General features: G+C 37.4%; 1 protein-coding gene, 1 long non-coding RNA gene and 1 other non-coding gene across 5 annotated transcripts in view; 2 read left to right on the top strand and 1 right to left on the bottom strand.

Moving 5' to 3' along the window:
* The window catches only part of PRSS12 (serine protease 12), a 76,261-nt gene extending 66,055 nt beyond the window's left edge, over nt 1–10,206 (top strand). The window contains exons 13-14 of one of the 2 annotated variants that reach the window (XM_058721518.1): nt 6,442–6,722; nt 8,025–10,206. In XM_058721518.1, coding sequence (XP_058577501.1) covers nt 6,442–6,722; nt 8,025–8,332 — 589 coding nt within the window. In that variant the 3' untranslated portion in view covers nt 8,333–10,206. The remainder of the gene's footprint in view (nt 1–6,441; nt 6,723–8,024) is intronic. The other variant, XM_058721519.1, reaches the window with a different exon arrangement.
* Nucleotides 10,207–10,886: 680 nt separating this feature from the next.
* On the bottom strand, nt 10,887–11,017 carry LOC131508261 (small nucleolar RNA SNORA24). Its single transcript, XR_009259959.1, has one exon. It is a non-coding gene; the product is annotated as a small nucleolar RNA SNORA24 (small nucleolar RNA).
* Nucleotides 11,018–11,733: 716 nt separating this feature from the next.
* The window catches only part of LOC131507158 (uncharacterized), a 237,990-nt gene continuing 222,710 nt past the window's right edge, over nt 11,734–27,013 (top strand). For both annotated transcript variants that reach the window (XR_009259367.1, XR_009259368.1), the window contains exons 1-2: nt 11,734–11,914; nt 24,871–24,968. This is a non-coding gene — a long non-coding RNA (uncharacterized LOC131507158). The remainder of the gene's footprint in view (nt 11,915–24,870; nt 24,969–27,013) is intronic.

Genomic DNA, 27,013 nt, shown 5'->3' on the forward strand with positions numbered 1-27,013 from the left:
CTTTATTGTAAGGCCGACAGTTCTAGTAATCAAATTCTAATTCGTTTGTAACTTTCACATGTTGTGATATGTTCTAAACACTTATTTTAATGCCAGCACAAAAACTGAGATAGTTGGTGAATCACCATTTAAAGGTCTTCTATCTCATTCTTCACATTTTTCCCTAGTGTTAATGCAATACAGACGTTGGAATGAATGCAATATCCTGTTGGCATTTTGAAGTGGAAACTTGGGATAAATCAAGTGTTTTTGGAGTTCCTATGATTCTTATATGACATAAATTGCTTGTCTTTGATACTCTAAATTATGAGTATCATGATATGACCCTCTCTCTATGGTGCTGCAGCAATATAAGTGAGAGAAAAATTCCTGAATGTTACACTAATTCCTTTTAGTTGTTTGTTCTGGTAACAGACATCGTATTGGAGGGAAGAATGTACCCAAATCAAGGACTCTCTTATTTCTGTGATTCTACTGCAAATTTGATTTGATCAAAAATATAGCTTTACCTGATTTTATCTTTCATTTTTTTCCTAGAAACACCATAGCAGCTGGAAATTGTTAAAGATTGTTGCTCTGAAAATCAGAAATGTCTAGGTCTTTGTAATTACAAAGATGAGGCACAGAGATAATGGAGTCACGTTTTAAAGACACAGAGTATCAGATGCTTAGCATATGCTTCATCATGACCTAGTATCTAGTAGAGTTCATTAAGAACATGCTCTTTGGTGGTATACCTAATACTGTCAATCATGCTAAAACCATTTCCTGAATACACACACACACACACACACACACACACACACACACACATATATGACAGTGCAAGGTTCTACGGAGGCTTCTAAGCAACTGTAATCATTTATACAAGTAACTTTAGTCAATCACTTTTTTTATGTTTATTTGAGAGAGCGAGAGAAGACGTGTGCGCATGCACACACATGCAGGGAAGGGGCAGAGAGGGAAAGAGAATCCCAAGCAAGCTCCATGCTGCCAGCACAGAGCTCGACCTGGGGCTTGATCTTACGAACCGTGAGATCACGAACTGAGCCAAAATCAAGAGTTAGATGCTTAACCGACAGCCACCGAGGTGCCCCAACTCTTCTATTTTTAATTCCAGTAATTTTTTGTTCTTTATTGTTCAGAATCTCAGAAAAATGAGGACATTGGATCTTACTAAGCTGCTGTGTTTCAGATCCTTTCTTGCTGAAGCCTGTCTGGTAATTTCATCCACTATTTATTTGAGGGGTAGTCGAAGGCATTTCAGCAAAGCAAACAACTGAATGGTGTGTCAGCCGAAACCTGAAATGTTTGCATTTTTGAATACAATAAAGTTTGTCTAAGTAACAAAAGCTGGACTAGTTTTTATGTTAAAAAAAAAAAGTTTCCTTGATATGTTTTCTTGAGAAGCCTAGAACTACAGTAAATGTTTTCAAAATCTGCAGTCATACTGGGAACCTCAGCCAAAGTATTATCCCTGAAGTATAAGAGAGGTGACAGTAGAAGACAAATATTTGGTTAGCAAACTAATCCAGTCTTCTGTTGGATGCTCTTCAAATTCCAAGCATGTGATTATGTCTAAAAATAATTGGAGTGAAAGGAGCGTGGGAATCACTGCTTAGGTTTACTGGTCCATTTCCTTAAATCAGGACAAGTTTAAAAGTGTAGGTACCAATAAAGAGATTCATTTGACAAGAATAGTGTTTTTTTTCCCCCTTCTAGTCAGGTATATATATTATTTTTATTTTCAGTTTAATATCAACTCCTGATTGGTGAGCATACTAATTTTGGAGTAGACTTAAATCTACTGGCTGAAATCTGCTTGATTGGAGAACACAGAATATGTATGTAATGTGTATGAGTTTTGGGTTTTGATACCTTTATGTAATCTCTTACGATGCTCACTTCACTTGGAGAGATTCTAGACATGCAGGGGCAGGAGTTATCACTATGCCTTTAAGTGTTGGTTGTAGTGGTTCTCAAGCCTGACTGTGAATTGGAATCACCTATCGTTCTACATCAGCCCTATTAATTTAATATTTTCAGAGATTTGTGACCTAGACATTTATATATTAAAAAAAAATTCTTTTTTATGTTTACTTTTGAGAGAGAGAGAGAGTGTGTGAGTAGGTGAGGGGTAGAGAGAGAGGGAGACACAGAATCCTAAGCAGGCTCCAGCCTCTGAGCTGTCAGTACAGAGTCTGACACAGGCTTGAATCCACAAACTGAGATCATGACCTGAGCTGAAGTTGGATGCTTAACCGACTGAGCCACCCAGGACACCCTAGGCATTTATATTTTTAAAAGTGGTACAGGTGCTTCTAGTAAACAGCCAGCATTTAACAAGAACATTAGATATTTGGAGGATTTCAACAAGTGTAACAGACACTTTAGTGATGGTGTTTTTATGAGAACTGGTGAGAAGCTGACTGATTTCAGTAAGTTAGGGATGACAGTATTATATATGTGCACGTGGATGCCTTTGAAAAGGTTATTTAACATACACTAAGACTTTTTTGTCTGTGCCAAGCACTTTGCTTAGTGCTGAAGATATGAAAGTGAGTATAGCATGGTCCTTACACTTAAGGAGCCTTTACCTGGGGAGACCTGACATCTTAATTTGTCTTAGAAATTGTTATAAATGCTCTGACAGTGTTAGTGAGAGTGTCAGAGGCAGGATTGGTCAGTTTTCAGGCAGGGCAGCAAGAGCTTCCTAGGAGGTTCTGGACTTGAGACTTGAGTGATAAAATCAGTTGTCATGTTAAGATGGGAGGTGGGGGATGATACTGCAAATAGTTCGAATAAAGGCAGGTGTGTGGGATACCTCTTCAAGCAGCTAAAATGACAGGGGCATGGAGACCAGGCTGAGGTCAGGTAGGCAAGAGCCATTCTTGGATGAATTTGCATATCATTTAAGGAATTTGAACTTTATTGTGTAGAGAGTGGAGAACTCTTGAAGGGTATATAGAAGAGTAGTTATATTGTCAGATAGAAACCTCACTCTGGCTGCAGTGTGAAGGAGGGACTGAAAAAGTTAAAACCTGAAGCAGCAAGGCCATTGGACAAGACTATTGCAGTAGTCCAGGAATGAAGGGGCACATTAAAGGCAAGACTGCACAAGACTTTAACACTTGGGTATTTTAAAACGAAATTTCCTTGTTGTAGAAATGTTGTTTCTTTGTTTACTCGCTGAAGACCCAATTTTCAGATAATGTAGAATATATTTATACAGTTAGTTTAGATACAAGGATCATTTTAGTGAAGTGACACAGCTCTTTCAAAGAGTGGAAAATATTGTTGTAGTGACTTTTTTTTTTCAGGTTGAACAGTACTGTAATTATGTGAAAGGATATAAAAAGTTCACGTATGAAGGGAATGTCTCATAATCCAAGCTTAAAATTTATAAACAATGTAATAAACAATGTAAGAGACTGTATTAAAGATATAATAAAATAGGATGCCTAGTTTATGCCAAACTATTTCTCTAGACCAGTACTGTCTAGCAGAAATACAATGTGAGCAACAAATGTGACTTTTTCTAGTAGCCACATTAAAAGATAAAAAAATCCAAACAGGTGGAATTAATTTTAATATTTTATTTAACTTGGTATATCCAAAATAGCATTGCAAAATATAATATAAAATCGGGATATTTAATGCTTATTATCTATAGAGACAGTATATTTAGTATTCTTTTTCATACCAAGTATTCAAAATCCAGTGCATATTTTATACTTTTAGCACATTTTACTTCAGACCAACCACATTTCAAGTACTCCAGTAGCCACTTTGGGCTACTGGCTACTGCACTGGACAATGAAGCTCAAGAGAATTTCTTCAATTCCATTCTAAAGATAATATGGAAACATTTCAGCACCACTTTCAAGGATGCATTCACAATTATTCTTTTTAGAAAGGCGTTAAATCACTTGAGGTTTTACTTTGAAACCTGAATACATTAATTAGTCACAGTGAATTAAAAAAAATTTTTATTTTTGAGAGAGAGCAAGTGTGTGAGTGGGGGAGGGATGGAAAGAGGGGGGATAGAGGATCTGAAGCAGCCTCTGCACTGATAGCAGCAAGCCCGATGTGGGGCTTGAACTCACAAACCATGAGATCATGACCTGAGCTGAAGTTGGGTGCTTAACCAACTGAGCCACCCAGGGGGCCCTAGACAAACTGAATTTTCATAATATAGTATCAGTACCCAGAAAGTGGGAGTGAGAAGTAAATCTGATCTTTCTCCATGACTATTACTTTTTACTGTTTTAAGATGTGAAATAATCCCAAACTTTACTTAAATTTTGAAGTGGAACCTACAAGAGGATCTTCTCTGGGAACAATATATAAGAAGCTTTCTGAATTTAAAAGGTCTCTGATGACTTATGGTTGGAAAAGGGGAGTCAAGGAAGCACAGGAAATTATTAGTATTATAGATCAAGAATAGGTGGATGTATAAGCTAAATCATCTTTGTAGCACTGTTCAGTTTTTTGAGCTGACATAGTTAAGAAACTTAATCTATATATTGCAAGCCCCACTTAGGGGTGTTAGAGTGTTTGAACAACTTAGAACTTCCAGTAATTTTACAGGAGGAAATGGAAGGCTGTATTTAAATAGGCAGTCATTAGAAAACTCAAGTTTTCAATACAGACTTCTGTAAATTCACATTCAAGTACAGGTCTCATATCTAGTGTAAGACTTTCAAGTTTTCATAAAAAGAAAATTAAGGTGAGAGCTGTAAAATGTACATATTTCTATCTCAACAGTCAGACGCTAGCACAAACTAGGTGCTAAGTTGATGAAATCATAGCTAGAGTTTGGCAGATAAAAGGAATGAGGGACTGAGTTTTTGCAAAGGAGTGATTGTGGAATCCAAGCCTGGTAAGAAGGGAAGTCATAGGCAAAGTGAGATTGAAATGAAAAAACTAGTGGGGTCAAAGGATTGAAGCGTAATGGGGTTGAAGAATGGTAGAGCTATAAAACTAAGGGTATGAGGTAGAAAGTAGGAGATGCTTTAAATCAAGACTTCAGAAATGTGTAGTTATTTGGTGAATACAAGGTCTAAGTCTCATGACGGGAGCAGGTGGCTGAGATGGAGAATAGGCTCAATGCAAGTGAGGAAGTTAAGGAAGTAAATGGACATGGTATTGAAAGTTAAGCCTTTAAGATGTTTTAAGTACTGGTAGGGGGTAAGTGAGCAAGGTGCTATATAATCTTAAGTGAGAAAGAGTTAGTAACCTGGAAGTGGGTTGGATCATATATTGTGTCTGTAGTTCTCAACTGTGGCTAATTTGCACCATAGGGGACATATGGAGATGTCTGGAGACATTTTTGGTTGTCACAACTGGGGTGTGTGTTTATGTGTCTGGATGTGTGTATACCTTCACTACCTTGTGAAGAGAGGCCAGGGATGCTTCTAAACATCCTACAATGCACATAACAGCCTCTCACAACAAAGATTGCTCTGGTTCCAAATGTGAAAACAGTGCTAAGGTTGAGAAACTCTGCTTTAGGGGGATGCACCAGAATCAAGGTATGTTGGTTGAAAAAACAGGCTGAGAACTATCAATCTAGTAAATATTTCTACTTTAACTGAATACTTTAAGGAAAAAAGACATACACATTAAAAATATCCATCCATTCATTCATTCACTAAAAGACATATGCTGCATTCTCACCTAATGGGCATCACTATTATAGGTGTTTTAGAGTCATCAGTGAACATAAAGATCCCTGTGTCCTTAGTTACTTCTTGTTTAAGCAGGGGAGACAGGGGACAAGAGACATAATAAATTAAACTGTTAGAAAGTGGTGTTAAAAAAGTGATTAAGGATATTGGGAGTGCTGGGGTATAGGAGGGCAAAAGGTGGGCTGCAGTCATCTCACTGAGGTGACATCTGGAGAAGGATTTAAGAGATGTGAGAATATAATAAATGTATGTTGCCCTGAAAATACAGTTTTGGTTTGCATTGTTTACAGGAAAGGGGAGTAAAGTAGGTATGTGTTAAGTGCTTTGATGGATACAAAGTTAGACCAGCCATGGTTTCTGCCCTCAGAGAGCTTTGTGATGAGCTACTATCATGGAAATGATAGAAAAATGAAGACAGCAAATAACAAGACAGTAATTTTGCCCTATTCTATCTGTTCCTGTTTTGATCCTTTTTCATGGTAGGGAGATAACAGGTTAATGTTTAGCTGTTATTTTCCACTCATGCTGCACATTTGCTCCTTCTCAGAAAACCAGGCCAGGAACCTGGATTAAACAGTGATATGAACGAAGTGGGTTTGGAGTACAGGACTGAGAGCACTGGGATCAGAGAAATGCAAAAAGTAAACTTACAGAAAGGGATAAGGAATAGGAGGAAAGGCCTACAGTATGTTAACCTTCCTTGCTGACAGTTTAACAATCTCTAGCCTCTTACTAGCTCTCTGCCTCCCAGGTACGGTAACAGTACAAGGAGCTATGCTGTTCGGGTTGGGGATTATCATACTCTGGTGCCAGAAGAGTTTGAAGAAGAAATTGGAGTTCAGCAGATTGTGATTCATCGGGAGTATCGACCTGACAGCAGTGATTACGACATCGCCCTGGTTAGATTAGAAGGACCAGAAGAGCAGTGTGTCAGATTTAGCAGCCATGTTTTGCCGGCCTGTTTGCCACTCCGGAGAGAGAGGCCACAGAAAACCGCCTCCAATTGTTACATAACAGGATGGGGAGACACGGGTAATGTAGATAATACAAATGACATCTGGGCACCTTTCTTGTGTCTGGGATTATCAGTACTTTTGGGTGTACAATGGGTAGTAAAATCTTAAATGGGTTCAGGCTTAGTAGTTTGGAAATTCTGCCAAGCCTGTGATGCATGCATGCAATTTGGATTTGTATCCCAAGGGTACTATTGGTTATCATTCAGTTTAGTACAAATTGACAGAACTCAATCACCTTAAGGGCTGGTAGAGAAACCTTCCTTACTTTGAGTTGCCCACACTAGTAAGGAGACAGAAGAAATAAATGATTTTAAGATCCTACTTCAACACTTGGGCCTGGCCGGCTGAATGACAACTTCCCGTATCATTTTGCTATAGAATTTTATCAGTGTGTACCAGCTAGTGCTTGTTCAGAATGGTCCTTGAAACAACAGATGTGGGGCTCACCTGGATTGGGTACTTGATTCCCAAATGGCTACTAAATAAGGAGAAAGGACAGGTTGACCCCTCTCCACTAAATATGATCAATACTGCTAATTATACTCTTGAAAAGAGCATCAAGTAAGTATGTCTACAGGTGATAATTTCAGTGTTTTATTTACAGAGTATTTGTGTTCATCACACACTGCATTAAATCTGGGCTTTATATTTGTATTATTTCATAGCTGAAAAAAGGTAGAATAGCTGTTGCAGATATAGAATACTGAAGAAGCACATACTGACCACTCCTTAGATAAACCACAAAGAAAACATTTGCTGAATGAAACAGTAAAATCAGATCAGAGTAAATGCCTTTTCTGTACACTATGTGGAACCATGAGGCAAATCAAGTGTCTGAGAATACTTAAGTGTATCCATTCTCAATTACTGCAGGAGGGAAGGTTCATTCACCTTTAGATACAAGTTAACAGAAATGACAATGTCAGTTTTACAGAATGTTCTATTATGAATTATTTCAATTGAGTAAATAGGATGCAAGAAAAAAAGGTGGAATTTAGATCCAAGAAAGGACTATTGTAGAGGACATCATCAATTATACATATTAGCCACTGAACAGTTAATGTCTTGCCAGGGAGTACACCAACATCAAATGGTTAGTATACAGGAATGTTTAGCTTCTCAATCTTTTATCAGATGCCATATTTGGAGTTCTTGCCACTCAGGTCCTTCTATACCATTTATAGTTACCACTCACTTAAACTACACTATGCCACAATAGGGTTTTATTTTCAATTAAATGTTCATTGGACTGTTAAATGTAGTGCTTTTGTGTAAGATCTTTGGCTGGCATCTAACTCAGATTATTTGGTCTGACTAGGACGAGCCTATTCAAGAACTCTACAACAAGCAGCCATCCCCTTACTTCCCAAGAGGTTTTGTGAAGAACGTTACAAGGGTCGGTTTACAGGAAGGATGCTTTGCGCTGGAAATCTACATGAACACAAACGTGTTGACAGCTGCCAGGGAGACAGCGGAGGACCACTCATGTGTGTTCGGTCAGGAGAGAGTTGGGTCGTGTACGGGGTGACCTCCTGGGGGTATGGCTGTGGAGTCAAGGATTCACCTGGTGTCTATACCAAAGTCTCAGCCTTTGTACCTTGGATAAAAAGTGTCACCAAATTGTAATTCTTCACATGGAAGCTTCAAGAGAAAATACTGGAAAATGTTCAACATCCACATTAGCACTCAGCCAGAGATGCCAGCCAATGGAGATGAGAGCCATGTTCCTTCTTTTGTGTTGTGATTAAATCATGTGCACCATTGCTGCTTGAGAATTTGTGATGTGAATATTCTGTTAGATACCTCAGTGTAGTACTAATTACCCTTAACTAGCATTGTGGCCCACCTAAAAACTACTCTGGAGTCTTTATTAGCATTCTCCAGAGATTACTGTGTATCAATAGTGCAGTAAGGCTGTTTTTACATTTATTTGGATTTAGAGCTTATAACTCAATCAATACTGTTTATACTAGAGTCAAGGAGTGGCATTGTTTAATTAAGCTCAGATTTTCTTCAAAAGGCTAAGACATCTTCACACATTGAATCTCTGTAGCCTTTAACAACTGAGGAAATCAAGGGCCAAAAAAGTGAAGGAATTCCATTATAAACCTAGACTAGGATCAGTGATCATACATTCCTGAATGAAGTCTTTGTACTATGCATTATGGCAACACATTCTACTACCCAGAAAAATTTGGAAGAATTCCTGATGAATGCCTTCACGTTGTTGGATGTACAACCTAATTTATCCACCTTATTTGTTAACATCCTCTAGCAATTACTTTCAGCTACTTCAAATTTACAACTTGATAAAACTTTTCCTTGCCATCATGTGGTTTGCTGGACCATGATTTAAGAGTGCCATCTATTGCAACTTTCTTGTAATGACTAAAATCTGTAGACTTCCACTATCCTGATAGTCCCAGCTAATAAAAATACTGTTAAAAATGCTTTCTCTGCTTAGTGAGAAAAAGCTCTAAAATAATTTAACTGTTTCAACCGCTTTAATTAACGCACCAGCTATATGCTAGGCACTGCTGTAAGTGGCTATGGCCTTCAATGACCGTTTTAAAAAGGCTGGTAATGTTTTATAGTATCCCTAGCTTTCAAACAGGCCCAGAGGCCAAGGTGACACAGTAGGATCCAAACTTCAGGAGCCCCAGTGCTGACCAGGTCATTTTCAGCCTCCACTGCTGAGTAAAGGCAAGTTTTCCCTCTGACTATTTCTCAACACAATTAAGGGACAATTAAGGGTGCTTTACTATGCTTTCAGGACATTCTTGATTAGCAATGCAAAATCTTAGGCCAAACAAAAAAGGCTTGCCTCTCAGGCTACTTAATCACAATGATTGCTAATATCAAGGGCCCTTCAGTGTTTTAAAGTTTTTGTAGATCCATCCAAGAAATAGATGCATAAAAACAGGTGAAAAAAATCAGTGTGAACTTTAGGATTAGATCATGTTAAGTAATCCTTTTCAATGGCTGTATTAACATGGAGGGGACTTCACCCCTTTCCCTACTGCATCTACTTGTATCCTTTTTGTAAATCCTCAGCTTTGTAAAAAACTGGTGCTAACGTAAAGGTGCTTTATAGTTTACGATTTTGCAGAACTGCAATGCTATGTCAGGCAGAATAACGTTAAACCTTTTGTAAAAGCTCAAGGTTTTGATAAAGGCAGAACTTTTCAAGCATTTACAACTAGTGATGATAGTGGTACAGACAGTGCACACTTGCACAAGGGCTGAGAAAACGTGCAATACAGGAGAGAAAATTTATCTTTACGGAAACTTCGCACAGGCCACCTTTATAACTAAAGTATAGTGCTGATGCAAGCAACATTTATACTGAAATTTTAATAGACTGGATCAGGAAACTACTTGGCTCATAAAATATGCCTTGATAATAGCTAATTTTTTTTTCTTGTTAAATGTTAAGTGTGACCTTTAAAAGACACAAGTGTTCCGTGCACATCTGTGTGAATAAAGTGCTTAGCTGCTCACCTTGTATAGTAGCCTTAATCTTTTGTACGGTATAAAAATGACTGTTGTCCCTTAGGGGTAAGGTGGCTTCACGTGTAGTTCCCACCCAAATACTGTAGTGACTTAGAACACGACTTTTTCCAGATGAAATCAAGCATTTTATTTAATTATAGCAAGCAAGCACTCACTTATTTTCTACTAAATGTCATACTTACGCCAAAGTAATATTCTGGCCTATACGGAGACCACCAACTTGATAGCTTACAGATTATTCACCACTCAATATGCAACATGTTGCGATTAAAAAAAATCACGTTTGGCAGTGCACCACAAGATTCTAAGTAAACAGGACTTCACCCATACATTTTGAATTTCTTGATTATCTGCAAGAGAAGAAAACCAGTTTTGTAAACTGTGTCCTAAGTCACAGTGCTGAAATCTTAGCAACTTCAGTTACTTTCTATTTAGTTGGCTATTTACTCTTTCAAATTACAAAGTAGCAGCAAATTGGGCCAATTCTGGCCTTCCCATTACTTAGCACTAAGGATTCCGGATTAACGACGAAATATGAATAAAAAGTAACATACCTTGTCATGTTTCCTGTCATCCATTGGAACGATTAGTTCAGCTTCCTAAAAACATTTAAGCAATAGTTAGATGTGTGCCCAATAACCCGGCACCCTTCAGGTTTTCAAGTGATTAATGTTACTTGTGCAAGTCAGAATCTGATACCAATTAAATGGTGACAGCTTTGCCAATAAACAAGAATATGCTCTTCCATGGCTAGGAAGGGAGACTGCCACAGCTGACAGGTCCCAAAGATACATGGAGATTCACAATCCCAGAACTCCCAAGCAAGCACAACTACAGAGATTACTCACTTTCTGGATCTAAATGTGGCGGGTATCAGGATTCGGTGTTACTATTTATTTAACAGTGGCGGAGTAGCTTCAAGATGGCCACTTGACACCGACAGCGGAACTCGCGACCTTTGCCGGTCATCAGGTGCACCGATCCTTTGTCGGAGGGTCCGTGACCCGTGCGCGCTCGACTTCTGACTCAGCGCCAGGGTGGCACGTGGCCGCCGCGTGATCAAAAGAATACCTCAGGTTTTCGAACCTAGAGGTTTCCAAAGCTGTCGTAGACCGGCCACTACAAGATCCCTGAACCTCTTGCATCTTAACTAGGCCAAAAACTTCTGCCTCAATTATCACCTTAGTGCACAAAATACAACGTACCTTAACCTCGTAACCTAAACCCGGCGCTTCCCGGATGTAAAAGGCCGAGCACTTCAGCGCACGCTTTCTTATAGAGCGGCTGACGCTATTCCGGGGAAGTGCCGCGAGGGGCGGGGCCCACACGAGTTTTCCCTCCGCTCTGCCCTTTCCAGCCCCTCCTCCGTTCCACCCCTTCCTGATGGCCCCTCCCTCCTTACACGGTTTGCTCCACCCTCTGGGCTGGGCGGCTCCCCGGGCCCTCGATTCTTTTTTTTTTTTTTTTTTTTTATTTATTTATTTATTTTAACCCGGGCCCTCGATTCTGACGCACGCGCCTACAGGGAGAGTCAGGAAGTTGTCGCGAGATGAGGAAATCCTGACGCTGGGTTTGTCTTCCTGACCCGGGAGGTGAAAAGTTTTTGTTTCCCGTTTCCATAAAGGACAGTTACTTAGAAGTTGCCATTGTTACCGAAACGCCAGGTTATATAGTCCTCTGCTTTTAAACCTTTAGGTAAATATACATGGAACTAACTGATTTTTTTGGTCCATTAATGACCTGGGACTTAACGTTTTCCGCTGGAGTTGCTGTTCCTCAAGCGTAGTTGTCAGTGATTTGCGGTTTTTTAATTTTGTTTTGGGGGTTTTTTTTGGCGGGGTCGGGGCCGGGGGGGGGGAGGTTGTTAAATCTCTTAAGAGTATTTACACTCATTACTGAAAACCTAGCCAAAAGACTAAACACAAGACTAAAAAAAGTAAAGGACGTTAGCCGGAAGAGTATGGGAGACCCACTTAACGAGTGTGTCTGAACATTTCCCGTGTTGCAGACTCACCCACAGTTTGCTGTACGTGTTTGGCCGCAGCTGGATTTCGTTGACTCTTAAAAGCAGATGTCTGCCTCTTACCTCCCTGCTGTACCTTTTGTTGAGGGTGCAATTATAGAAATAATAGAACTAACCCTTGTAAAGTGGAATTAAAAATATTTAGGAATACATTTAGTTCTAGTCAAGTGCTTATTAAATGCCATTAAATTTATTTTCTGTTTCCCCTCTGATATGAAACAAAAGGGAGGTTTTACTTAGTAGTGGACCATTGGGAAGGTATGTTGTGGCAATTGCTGCCAGGAAAAACGGTATCAAAATGTATTCCCCAGACTAAGTTGGGGAATAAAGTGCCACAGTAGGGATCTACAGAAGCTTCATGAAATCCTTACATACTATTCTGGGAGAAATAGTTTAATTAGTAAGAGCAAACATTCAATTTATACGAAATGAATTTTAATTAGAACTAAAGTTTCTGAGGCTCACCTTTCACCCTACATTTTTTTCACTTCATTTTACTTTACTCCATCTCACTAATGAACGAAAAGTACTATTCTGTAACAAGGCTTAAGTACCAAATCACAGTGGAGAGTTTTGCTAAATTAGATTTCATTTAGAACCTGTAGCCATCTGTGTTACTTTGCAAGTGCTGTCCTAAGAAAATGCCACCGATTGGGTGGTTTAAGCAACAGAAATTTATTTTCTCACAATTCTGGAGACAAACTCTGAGATCAGGGCACTCACCGGTTTGTTTTTAGACCTTCTGTGGCCTGTAGATGGCCCTCCTTTCCCAGTAACTTCACATCCTTTAACCTCTGTACCTGTCTGTATCCCAATCTCTTTGAAAAGGACACCAGTCATACTGGATTAGGGCCTGTGCTAATGACCGAATTTAACCTTACTTGCCACTTTAAAGATCCTATCTCCAAATCCTGTAATATTCTGAGATATTGGCTGTTAGGATTTCGACATATGAATTTTGGGTGACACAATCCAGCCCATATGACCATCCATTTATGGTAAGTTATAAAGACACCCTGAAGATTTTTAAATATATATTTCCATTGGGGAAACCAATTTGACAGTAAATTTCATATATTAAAAAATAAATAAATAAATAAATAAATAAATAAATAAATAAATAAAATATATATTTCCATTGGGCTAAGGTGTAGAAACACCTGAGACAGAGTGAAGAGTCTCTGCTCCCATATTTTAGGTTCTTTTCTCCATCTTAAACTTTTTCCCATCTATTTCCCATCTTTTTCTTCCTTTCTTTAAAATTGAGGTATAATTAACATTAGCTTCAGGTATACAACATAATGATTGGATATTTGTGTATGTTGCTAAATGATCACCACATTAAGTCTAATTAACCCCTATCCCCCATACATAGTGAATTAAGTTTTTTCTTGTGCTGAAGATTTTTAAGATTTACTGTCTTAGGGGAGCCTGACTGGCTCATTTGGTGAAATGTGGGACTCTTGATCTCAGGGTTTTAAGTTCAAGCCCCATGTTGGTATAGAGATTACTTCAAAATATTAAAAGAAAAAAATATGTAGCAACTTTAAAATATGTAAAAGTATTATTGACTGTACTCACCATGCTGTACATTACATTCTCTTGACTTATTTATTTTATAACTAGTATTTTGGGTCTTTTGCCCCATTTTAGCTACCCCTTCAACCCACTGCCTCTGGCAAGCACCAATCTGTTTTCTGTATCAATTAACTTGGTGTTTTTGTTTTTGTTTTTATATTCCATATATAAGTGAGATCATATAGTATTTGTCTTTTTCTGACTCATTTCACTTAACGTAATGTCTTCAGGGTCCATCCATTATGTCGCAAATGGCAAGATGTCATTTGTTTTCATGGATGAGTAGTATTCCATTGTGTATGTACATCGACATCTTTATCCATTCATTCATTGATGAATACTTAAGTTGTTTCCATATCTTGGCTGAAAATAATGCTGTAATGAACATGGGGTTACTTACATCTTTTTGAATTAGTGTTTTTGTTTTCTTCAGATAAATACCCAGAAGTAGAACTGCCAGATCATATGGTAATTCAATTTTTAGTTTCTTGACCAACCTCCATACTGTTTTCTACAGCGGATAGACCAATTTACATTCTCATTAACAGTGCACGAGGGTTTTCTTTTCTCCACATCCTTGCCAACACTTGTTATTTCTTATTTATTTGATACTAGACATTCTGACTGGCATGAGATGATATCTCATTGCGATTTTGATTAGCATTTCTCTGATGATTAGTGATGTTGAGTATCTTTTCATGTGTCTGTTGGCCATCTAGATGTCTTCATTGGAAAAATGTCTATTCACATACTCTGCCCATTTTTTAAATTGGGTTGTTTAGTGTTTTGCTGTTGAGTTGTATGAGTTCTTTATGTATTTTGGATATTGACCCATTATTAGAACATGATTTACAAATATTTTTCTCCTGTTGAGTAGTTTGACTTTCATTTTGTTGAAAATTTGCTGTGAAGAAGCTTTTTAGTTTAATGTAGTTTGAGTTCATTTTTTGTGTATGGTGTAAGATAGTAGTCCAGTGTCATTCTTTTGCATGTGGCTGTCCAGTTTTCCCAGCACCATTTCTTGAAGAGTCTGTCCTCTCCCCATTGTATATTCTTGGCTCCTTTGTTGTAAATTAATTGACCATATATGCATGGGTTTATTTCTGGGCTCACTATTCTGTACCATTGATCAATGTGTCTGTTTTTATGCCAGTATCAAACTGTTTTAAGTATCATACAATATCATAACTTTGTGGAGCACCTGGATGGCTCAGTCGGTTAGGCATCTGATTTTTTTTTTTTAATTTTTTTTAACGTTTATTTATTATTTTTGCGACAGAGAGAGACAGAGCATGAACAGGGGAGGGGCAGAGAGAGAGAGGGAGACACAGAATCTGAAACAGGCTCCAGGCTCTGAGCTGTCGGCACAGAGCCCGACGCGGGGCTCGAACTCACGGACCGCGAGATCATGACCTGAGCCAAAGTCGGACGCTTAACCGACCGAGCCACCCAGGCGCCCCTGCATCCGATTTTTGATTTCAGCTCAAGTCATGATCTCAAGTTCATGAGATTGAGCCCCACGTTGGGGCTTGGGATTCTCTTTCTCTCTCTCTCTGCCCTTCCCTAGCTTGCTATCTCTCTTTCTGTCTCTCTCAAATAAACCCTAAAAACATAATTACAGTCGCTTCATAATATAGTTATCAACCAGGAAGCACGATAGCTCCAGCTTTGTTTTTCTTTCTCTCTCTTTTTTTTAAAGTTTATTTATTTATTTTGAGAGTGAGTATGGGAGGGGCAGGGGGAGAGGGAGAGAGAGAGAGAATCCTAAGCAGGCTCCTCACTGTCAGCCCAGAGCCTGATCCACAAACTGAGATAATGACCTGAGTTGGACACTTAAGTGACTGAGCCACCTTGGTGCCCCTACATTCTTCTGTCTCAAGATTGCTTTGGCTGTTTGGGGTCTTTTGTTGTTTCGTACAAATTTTAGTATTGTTTGCTTTATTTCTGTGAAAAATGCCATTGGAATTTGACAGGGGTTGTTTTGAATCTGTAGATTGCTTTGCATAGTATGGACATTTAAACAATATTCTTCCAGGTGATGAGCACAGAATATTTGTCCACTATTTATATAATGGAAAAATATTAATCTTCAATTTCTTTCATCATTGTTTTATAGTTTTCAGTATACAAGTTTTTCACCTTCCTCATTAAAATTTGTTTCTAAGTATTTTTTTATTCCAATTGTAAATGGAATTGTTTTCTTAATTTCTTTCTGATAGTTCATTATTAATGAATAGAAGTGCATTAGAGTTCATATAGTGGTTTTGTATCCTGCTACTTTACTGAAATTCATTCATTCTAACAGTTTTTGGTGGAGTCACTTGGTTTCCTATATGTAATATCGTGTCATATGCAAATAGTGACAGTTTTACTTTTTCCTTTACATTTTGTATGCCTTTTATTTCTTTTTGTTACCTAATTGCTTTGGCTAACACTTCCAGTACTGTGTTGAATAAACGTGGTAAGAGCATCCTTTCTTGTTCCTGATCTTAGAGGAAGAGCTTTTACCTTTTTACCATTGAATATGATATTAGCTGTGGGCCTGTCATGTATGACCTTTACTATGTTGAAGTATGTTCCTTCTATACCTACTTCCCACTTTGTTCAGTTTGTAATCATAAATGAATGTTGAATTTGCATAAATCTTCATGTGTCAGAATACTACTCAGTTTTGAATGCTTTGCTTGAACATCACTTGTTATGTGAAATTTTTCATTACTCTAACTGAATTTGATTTCCCTTTTTGACATACTATAGTACTTGGATTTTTCATGTGGTATCTTTATTATATTATAAACTTCTTGTGAAGGGACTGCGTCACCTCTCATTTGAAGTGTCTATCAGAGTGACTCATATTAAAGAAACACTCAGTTGGATTATTGAATGCTTTGAGGCAGTTAATATATATTTTATAGGAGTTGAGAAAGTTTTGCATTTATCTTAAAAAGTGATTTTTCTCCAGGAGGTAGAGTTTGATCCCCCCACTCTCCCCCAACACCAAGATGAGTATTGGCTGTACTTAGTGACTTGCTTTCAAAGGGTGGGTAAGGAAAGAAGGGGAAAGTATAACTGTACAGTGGAGAAATATAGCAAACACTGCCTGGACGAAGTGATCAATAGTAACGTGAGCAAGAAGTCATATTGATAATGTGTACCTTGATAAGATGTAATGAAAACATTTCACCTCCTTTGTGTTATTCTTCTCCAAAGCCCTAACCCTAGTCAAACCATGAGAAAAAATATCAGACAAAATCAAGTTGATGGACAATCTACAAATTATATATCAGTATTTAATATTGTCATGATCTTGAAAAACAAGAAAAGTCTGTGAAACTGTCACGCCAGAGGAGATGATACATGATGACTAAATGTGATACCCTGTCTGGGAACCTCAAGCAGAAAAAGGACATTAATGTCAAACTAGTGAAATCTGAATAAAGTGTGAAATTTAGTTAATAGTAATGTGCCAATGTTGGTTTCTTAGTTGTGACAGATGTATATGGTATTGTAAGATGTTAACAATCGTAGAAATTGGAGGGGGGATATGTGGGAACTCCCTGTACTATTTTTTCAACTTTTCTGTAAACCTAAAACTATTTTAAAATAAAGCTTAATAAAAAAGCAGTCATAAGTTTATAGTCTATTATTTTTGTTTTAAGACAAGTTGTGCTTTAGTGATGGTTTCTGTATACTCTTAGTGTGAAATTTGTGGCTGAGATGGCGATATTTCTAAATTTGTGGGAATTTGAGATCAAACCTAATGAATTTAGCGGCTGTTCAAGCCAAATCTTTGAGACTAGAATACTAGGTAGAGATTATGTGGTAATAGATAGAATTAAAATTTTATTGGAAATAAAGGTTGGTTTAAGGATATTAAGGAATATTCTTTTTGGTTCTGAACACTTTGCTCAGTTGTTAAACATTTACAAGACTCTGTCCAATGTTTATTGAGTATATGTGACCCTTGCCTCAAAACTCCAATGGAATTGAATAACTTACAATCAATGATGTCACACTTTTTCCAGACTATTCAAAGCTCAAAGCCTAGGAGTCAGCTTTGATTTCTCCCTATCCTCCATTTTCAGTTTTTAGTGTATTTCTGTATTAGTCAATGTACTTTTTATCTATTGTTATGTTTCAAATTAGCCTAAGCATAGTGGATTAAAACAATAAGCATTTATTATCTCACATAGTTTCTGTGAATCAGGAGTCCAAGTACAGCCTAACTGTCTCAGTGTATCTCACTCATGAGGTTGTGATCAGGATACAGACTGAGACTGCAGGATCCTCTTCCAGGGTTGCTCAGTTACAAGCTTAGCAAGTTAAGGCTAATTGTTGGTAGGAGGCCTACTACATTTCCTAGTCTATTCACATTGTCACCTAACTATATTCTCCTCTCTCCTAAAATATACAACACTCCCTCCCCCAACTTCTCAGTTGATGAGTTTGCTGTTACTGTGGGGAGAAAAGAGAAGAAATTAATAAAAAAGAATATTCAAAAGTTCACAACACATCACTCACCTACTAGCATCTGTATCCATACACTTCTGTTTCCATAGATTACCTTCTTAGGCTCACTCATACTTTGTGCACAAGATACCACAAGCAATTACACAAGAAATTCGTCAAATCTCTCTTGCGTCATCAATTTTCCATTTCTACTGAATCTTTCCCCATTAGAATATAAACATGCTTTATACTCTCCCATGCTTAAAAAATAATCCATTTTCTTTTTTTTCCATTTTTTAAAAATTCAAGTATAATTAACATACTGTATGGATACAGATGCTAGTAGGTGAGTGATGTGTTGTGAACTTTTGAATATTCTTTTTTATTAATTTCTTCTCTTTTCTCCCCACAGTAACAGCAAACTCATCAACTGAGAAGTTGGGGGAGGGAGTGTTGTATATTTTAGGAGAGAGGAGAATATAGTTAGGTGACAATGTGAATAGACTAGGAAATGTAGTAGGATTCCTGGGACATATAGGGACCCACTAAGGTTCTTATAATTAATTTAAGTTCACTTAAATTAAAATATCAGCATGATTGTGTATTTTCTCCACACCAAGCTCAGCTACATAGGTATAGGTGTAAAGCTGACAAAGAACTGGAACTAACTGACTTTGCCAGGAAAGTAAACAAAGTGAGTGGTGGGAAAGGGAATGTATGCAGGGAGTCGTTGTATTGATTTGCCATGGAATTTAAACTAGTTAAGGAGGGATGATAACACATTAGAATAGTGAGGGACACTGAAAATATGAGTAGGATTAATGAATTTTGAGCAGATAGTGGGTCAAAGTAATTTTGGAACTTGGGTAACTAGAGTAATGACTCCATGAAACATCTATAATGTATAAATTTTTTGGGAAGTTTAGCAAGCAACATACTGAGCCCTTTATTGTTTAGCATGACAAATATTGGAGTTGCCCAGTTGTTCTGTGATCTTAAACTGGCTTTCATCACTTTAAGAGTGATTGCTTGACTTGGTTGTAGAAATGCACATGTCAGTGAGATGTTGCACACATACTTCATTAAATATTTAACATCTCAAAAGCTCTACTTTTTCTTTCTTCCATTCTCGGATGGCTTGTGATCCTTGATCTTTGGTTTAATCTGTTTATTAATGAGGCTTTTTTTGGAGGGCTTTCATGCCTTTGTGCAAAAGATGATTATATAATACTTAATACAGCAATATAGTGCATTAAAATGGAAGGTCTTATTACTGTTATAGAGTATTTATAAACTATATTTGTAAAATATCTAATTCTTTTATACTACACATACAGCAATTTGACATTTTAAAATTTATTTTGAGACGGGGGGCGGGGAGGAGTAAGGGGCAAAGAGGGAGAGAGAGAATCCCAAGCAGGTTCCACACTCAGTGTGGAGCCCAACACAGGGCTCGATGACCATGAGCCATGACCATGAGATCATGACCTGAGCTGAAATCAAGAGTCTGGTGCTTAACTGACTGAGCCACCCAGGCACCCCAGCAATTTGAAAATTTAATAATTACTTGCTAAAATCCTATTTTTCTTTATATTCTCCTATAATACACTTTATACATGTTTCATGACATCAAACATTTGCTATAGTATTCAGACCCCCATTTTTTTGATCCATCATCCATAATAATTATAAATGTCTGTATTAGTGAAAAGATAAATAAATAAGCTTATGTTCACTAAATAAGGTTATGTTCCTTAAACCTAATGGAATGAAAATTATAAGCAACCAATTTTTATAAGGTGCCACTAGGTGGCTCTATTACCCTATTATTTAGGTCTGTTTAAACCCTGTAAGGTTTTAACCTAAACACATTCATGTATTATTGTGCATGAATATATAAATGAATGTGTAGATAATAACATGAAAATGTCATCATAATAATGAGTCTACCAAGCTACCCTCTGGACTCCAGAAATAAACCTTAGTTTCTACTAGAAAGGAACAGCTTTCCCCCAGATGCAGATTCTAAGAATATGATTGAAAACCACAGAGCTTTTTAAATATTTGAACTTGATGTATAAGCTTTTAAAAATATTGGATCAATCAAGTGAAGATTTAATTCATTTCCTATTGTCTAAAGTATTTAAGTTGATACATGTTTTAATCTGAAGTGTATCAAAGTAGACAGTGATTTTGTTGAATAAAATATTTTTGCCCAATCTACTAGAGGACAAGGATATAATCATATTCATCTTACCTACAGCAGTACTTGGTTCATGGTGCATGCTCAATAAATGTTTGTTGAATGAGGAAGTTGGCATGATAAAAGTGAAAAAAATTCTGGGAAATTATACACAACGTTCAAAAGGAAAAATGAATTGTAAGTTAGTATATTTAAGCAAAAATAACAAGTGGTTTTTGGCCCTGGGCACATCTTACCTCTGTCTTTGCCAAATATTTTAAATTGAGTTGTTATTTTTTTCTTATGCGGGGATATATTTTAAATTTTATAATGGAAATCATTTCACAGAGAAAATTTTATGACAAAGTTTGAAAATGATCTTTATAGGTAAATATTTATAATTGGAATGGATCTCCATTATCTTTATAATCTTAGTATTAGAAGTTTATATTCTTCATGAGATAGGATTATATTGGAAAAATTTCAGTTTGGGCTGAATCTAGAAAAAAATTTAACATTGCTTTTTAAAAATAAAATCCTAAAACTCTGAAACATAATACAAGAAATTGAAGATGACACAAACAAATTAAAATAAAAAGATATTCTATGCTTGTGGAATGGGAGAAAATATATTATTAAAATGTCCTTTCAACCCAAAGCAATCTACAGATTTAATGCAACCCCTATCAAAATACCACAGCATTTTCCCAAGAACTAGAACAAATAATCCTAAAATTTGTATGGAACCACACAAGACCTAAAATAGCCAAAGCACTGTCAAAAAAGAGGAACAAAATTGAAGGTATCAAAATCCCAGATTTCAACCTATACTACAAAGCTGTGGTAACCAAAACAGTATGGTATGGCAATAAATAAATAAATAAATAAATAAATAAATAGACACCTAGATCAATGGAACAGAATAAAGAGTCCAGAAATAAACCCATGCTTTTATGGGCCAATTAATCTATGACAAAGGCAAGAAAATGCAACAGGAAAAAGGCAGTCTTTTCAATAAACAGTATTGGGAAAACTGAACAGCTACATGCAAAAGAATGAAACTAGACCACTTTCTTACACCATCCACAAAAATAAACTAAAAAATGGGTAAGAGACCTAAATGTGAGACTTGAAACCATAAAACGCCTAGAAGAAAATATAGACAATAGTAATTTCTTTGGCATTGACCATAGAAATACTTTTCTAGATATGTCTCCTCAGACAAGGGAAACAAAAGCAAAATTAAACTATTGGGACTACACAAAAATAAAAGCTTTTGCACAGTGAAGGAAACCATCAACAAAACAAAAAGCAACCTACAGAATGGGAAAAGATAATTGCAAAAGATATATCCAATAAGGAGTAAATATTCAAAATAGGTCAGGAACTTATACAACTCAACACCAAAAAATAATCTCATTAAAAATGGGCAGAGGACATGACTAGACATTTGTCCAAGAAGTCCTACAGATGGCCGATAGACACATGAAAAGGTGCTCAACATCACTCATCATCAGAAAAATACAAATTAAAGCCACAATGATATCACCTCACATCTGTCAGAATGGCTAAAATAATAATTGAGTGTAGTGTGACTGGCTCAGAGTCCACATTCTTTTTTTCTTTTTTCTTTTTTTAACGTTTTATTTATTTTGGAGAGAGAGAGAGAGAGAGAGAGAGAGAGAGAGAGTACGAGCAGGGGAGGGGCAGACAGAGAGGGAGACAAAGAATCCAAAGAAGGCTCCAGGCTCTGGGCTGTCAGCACAGAGCCCAATGTGGGGCTCAAATTCATGAACCATGTGATCATGACCTGAGCCCACGCTTAATCGACTGAGCCACCCAGGCGCCCCTCAGAGTCCACATTCTTAATTAGTGTTGTGTTATAAAGGAAGAAGAATGATACCGGGTATAAGATAAATATAAATCTGGGCTCAAATCTTTAAGTTTGCTTCCTGTGTGACCCTAGGAAAGTTATCTACCTTTCCATCCTGTTTCTTCATTTATAAAAGGAAGCCAGCAGTACTTCCCTTTTTAGTATTGTTATTAGAAAATTTATAGGAATAATCTGGCAAATAGCACCATTTAAAGGTTAGGGGTGGGGGGGCGCCTGGGTGGCGCAGTCGGTTAAGCGTCCGACTTCAGCCAGGTCACGATCTCGCGGTCCATGAGTTCGTGCCCCGCGTCAGGCTCTGGGCTGATGGCTCGGAGCCTGGAGCCTGTTTCCGATTCTGTGTCTCCCTCTCTCTCTGCCCCTCCCCCGTTCATGCTCTGTCTCTCTCTGTCCCAAAAATAAATAAAAAACGTTGAAAAAAAAAATAAAAATAAAGGTTAGGGGTGGGGTGCCTGGGTGGCCTAGTTGGTTAAGCGACCAACTATTGATTTTGGCTCAGGTTATGATCCCAGGGTCATGGGATCGAGCCCCATGTTGGAGTCCATGCTGAGCATGGAGCCTGCTGGAGATTCTCTCTCTCCATCTCTCTCTCTGCCTCTTTGGAGCTCACATGCATGTTTTTTCTCTTTCTTTCTCTCTAAAATAAAATAAAAAGGTTAGGGGTTTTTTGGTGTGTGTTTAAACATTATTTTGCTAATTTTAATTCTTTATTAGGAATTCATTATTATTTAAAGTCTAAATTAGTTTATTGTCATTTTGAAGAAAGTCCTAGAATTGTAAAATTTTGCATGATTAGGGAAATATCTTAATCAAATTTATTGATTTGTATTTTTTTCTAACACTTAAATGTAAGAAAGTATGCAATTTTAAATTATTACCCTTTGTCTTTTTTCCTTTCCCAGTTTTTATTGCTAAATTAATTCATTCAACAAAGTATTTATTGAACACCTATTGTGTGTCAGAGACTAGACACATAATTGTGGGGGTACATTGATATAAGAAAACAAATACACCTGCCTTCAAGAAATTTATTTGAGGGGCGCCTGGGTGGCTCAGTCGATTAAGCGTCTGACTTTGGCTCAGGTCATGATCTCATGGTTTGTGGGTTTGAGCCCCGTGTTGGGCTCTGTGCTGACAGCTCAGAGCCTGGAGCCTGCTTCAGATTCTGTCTGTCTCTCTCTCTACCCCTCCCCCACTTGTGCTCTGTCTCTCCCAAAAATAAATAAAATGTAAAAAAAAATTTTTTAAAGAAACTTCTTTGAGTACTGTAGAACTAGAAGATGTAATAAAATCAGTAAATTATATTGTTATAAGATTATAAATATAATGGTAAAAAAATAAAATTAGGATAATGGGAATCAGGAGTGCAGAGGGAAGGAGGAAAAAGAATGAAAATTTTACATGTAAGGCTGTCATCTTATTAAAAAGATGACATATGAGCAATGACACAAATAAATTTCAGGAGTTAGCTATGTGGATATCTGGGGACATGTCAGTACAAAGGCTTTAAAATAGTAAGCAAAGAAGTCAGTGCAACTGTTGCATAATGAGAGAGGGGGAAGAAGAAGAGCTAAGGTCATAAAGGCAATGGATGTCAGATTATGTAACTTGTACTCTGACTGGAAAGGTGGGCTATTACAGGATTTCTTAAAAAAATGTTTATTTTTGTGAGAGAGTGAGTGCAAGTGGGGGAGGAGCACAGAGAGAGAGGGACAGAGAATCTGAAGCAGGCTCTGTGCTGATGACAGAGCCTGATGCAGGAATTGAACTCATGAAGCATGAGATCATGTCCTGAGCCAAAGTTGGATGCTCAACCGACTGAGCCACCCAGGTGCCCCATATTGCAAGATTTTTAGTAGAAGATTGCTCTGACTTAATTTGTAAGAAGGTTACTTTTGGGTGTTTAGTGACAGTAGATTATAGGGGACAGGGACGGAAGCAGGGAAGATATTCAAGGTAAAGATGATGTTATCGCAGAACAGAGTGGCAGCAGTGGAGATGCCGAGAAAGGGTAGGTTTTGGATAGAACTGAAGATAGAGCCAATAGAATTTCTTGACAGATTGAATGTAGGATGTGCTAATCGAGAGAGTGACTATCCTATTTACAGATTCCGCCAACTCTCAAGGCAATATTATATAAGGGCATGACTCTTACTCTGTGTTCACCACAGAATGGAGCAGATTACTTTGGAGGAAGATCAGAGTCTGCAGATGTGCTCTGTCTGCAGATTCAAACCTACTACATCATTATGCCTACTCCAGCTCTCCTTAACTGAGGCTGTGTCTATCAGTAGTCTCAACTCTGGCTGTCACTTCTGTTTTCCCCGAGTCTCCTTTGTTGCTAATTGAACCTGGGATATAATTATTATATAGTAGGTATAAATCCCATAATCCACAACCTGTGCAGAAATGTAATTTTCAATAACTGTCCCCATTTGAGATACATTTCATCACTAGGAACTTTTAAGTCTATTTTAGGAAAGCCCAGTCAAATTCAGGATTTTTCTTTCCCTTTCTTCCCAAAGTAGTCATGACAATGGACATGAAGTGAGAGGGTGATGTCTGGGCCTCAGCTGTCATCTGTCCTATGCTGGCATTGGATGAACCTTATCAAGTTCCGTCTTTGGTAAGTGGCTTCTAGCTTCCATGGTCTGGTTTCCTCCCATCCCTACAGTCATCAGTCTGGGAAGGTTGTTAGGTGTCCTCCTGGTTATAGCTGCCCACTCCCTTTGGATCTAAAGGCCTGTTAGTGATTTCTGCAACTTCCATAGAGAATGGGAACTTTTGTATGTTCTGTGCCACTGTGGAAGCTGTGCCATCCTAGATCATATATGCTTAGAACACCATGTGTTAGTTTAACTATTTTGCTCCCACATTATTGGTGGGCAGAGCACATAGAGGAGGTTGCTGCTTTGCAGAGTTTTAGAAAGTAGGGCACAGCTTTCTCTACTTTTGGATTCTCAGATCTCTCGTCCTTTTATTTTCAAAACTCACTTTAGTGGCAAGGAGAAACGACAGGGGGAGAAGAAACTCATTCTCACGTATACATCTCTCTTTCCCCTTTCTAGTATTTTTAAATTTCCATCCAGGAAACTTCCAGTCTGGTAGTGGAATGGGAAGGTGATAGGAGAGGTAGCCTGGCTTTCCATCTATTTTTTTCTAGTTTATTGTTTAATGGTATAAATCTTGGCCTTTGCTACTTAAATTACTTCCAACTCCTATGCCAGCAGCTCTCACACTTTTTGGTCTGAGGATCCCTTTACATTTTAAAATATTATGAGGACTCCAAAGGGCTTTTATTTATAAGGGTTATATCTATCAATATTTATTATATTAGAAATTAAAATTGAGGAATTAAAAAGTATTAATAATTTCAAAGTAACAAGAGCAAATCCATAATAAGATCATAGTTTCAAAGAAAAATAACTGTTTTCCAAAACAACAACAACAAAAAAATAGTGGCATTTGCAAATCTCTTTAATGTTTAGCTTAATAGAATACAGCTGGATACTTGTATTTATTTTTGCTTTCAAGCCATTTTGATACATTGTTTTTGTTGAAGTATATTGTCCCAGACTTTGTGTCTGGAGTTCTCTCTTGTCCAGCAAGAGAGCGGACACAGAATTGAATACGAGAGAGGCTAATGTCTGGGAGAAGACAAGAGCCCCAAGTAAGGGTCTTTGCTCCGTATTTATTAGGATCAGAAGGCTTACAAACGTGGTGGACATGCTGAAAGAGACAATGAAACAGTGATTATTAACTCAAGTGTGTGAGAGAAAGGGGGTTTTGAAGGTATGCAGTGTTAGGGGTTTGGGTCAATATAAAATAAAATCCTGGCACCGAGAAGGTGGTTGTTTATGGTAGGCACTAGGCACTGTGTCTGTTTATCTTAACTTGCCTAGGGAATAAGATAGATAGAGCATGCTACCTCAGGGTCAATAAGGATTTTTTTTTTTTTTTTTTTTTTTTTTTTTTTTTGCTAGTTAGTTCCAGGCAATTTCACCCTGCTGCAGTGGTTTTTCACCCCGTTTACCTGTTTACCTATTCTTGGGTGCTTTCCTCCTGTGGAAATGGCTTCCTGCTCTATACTTTTGTTCTAGCTGGGGGTAATTTTGCCCTGTGGCCGCTTTCTGCACTAAGCATTGTTAACCCATTGGTGCAAGCTCAGGGAATTCCTAAACTTATTCCCCACAGTATATGAAGAAAACCTGACCTTATGTAAATATGTACTTGGGAAAGGAAATGTATATTTATGGAGTTTTCAGATATTGTGTATATTTTTCCTTGATACTACATTAAAACTTGATAAGTGATATTTTCTTAAAGGATATTTGTAATGTAGAATTTGAAACCAAATCAATGAACTTTTCATGTTCTGCTACATTTAAAACCATTAGTTTGTCTTACCCTAAGAATTGATCTTTTACTGTTATAATGATGTACCATATGCAATGATTCTGTAACCTCATGCAATGGTCACTTGGAAAATATTGGTTCACCGAGTTATGCAGATCTTTCAACTGTTGATACATTTCATTATATAATATTAGAAAATAATATTTGTTAATATCACTATCAATCTCATCAGAAAAATTATTTAAATATTAGTCTGCTGTTACAAGTAGCAGATACAAGTTCTACAAAATTCTAATTTTCACTTGAAAGCTCACT

This window comes from Neofelis nebulosa, chromosome 3 (assembly GCF_028018385.1).
Source record: "Neofelis nebulosa isolate mNeoNeb1 chromosome 3, mNeoNeb1.pri, whole genome shotgun sequence".
Classification (NCBI taxonomy): Eukaryota; Metazoa; Chordata; class Mammalia; order Carnivora; family Felidae; genus Neofelis; species Neofelis nebulosa.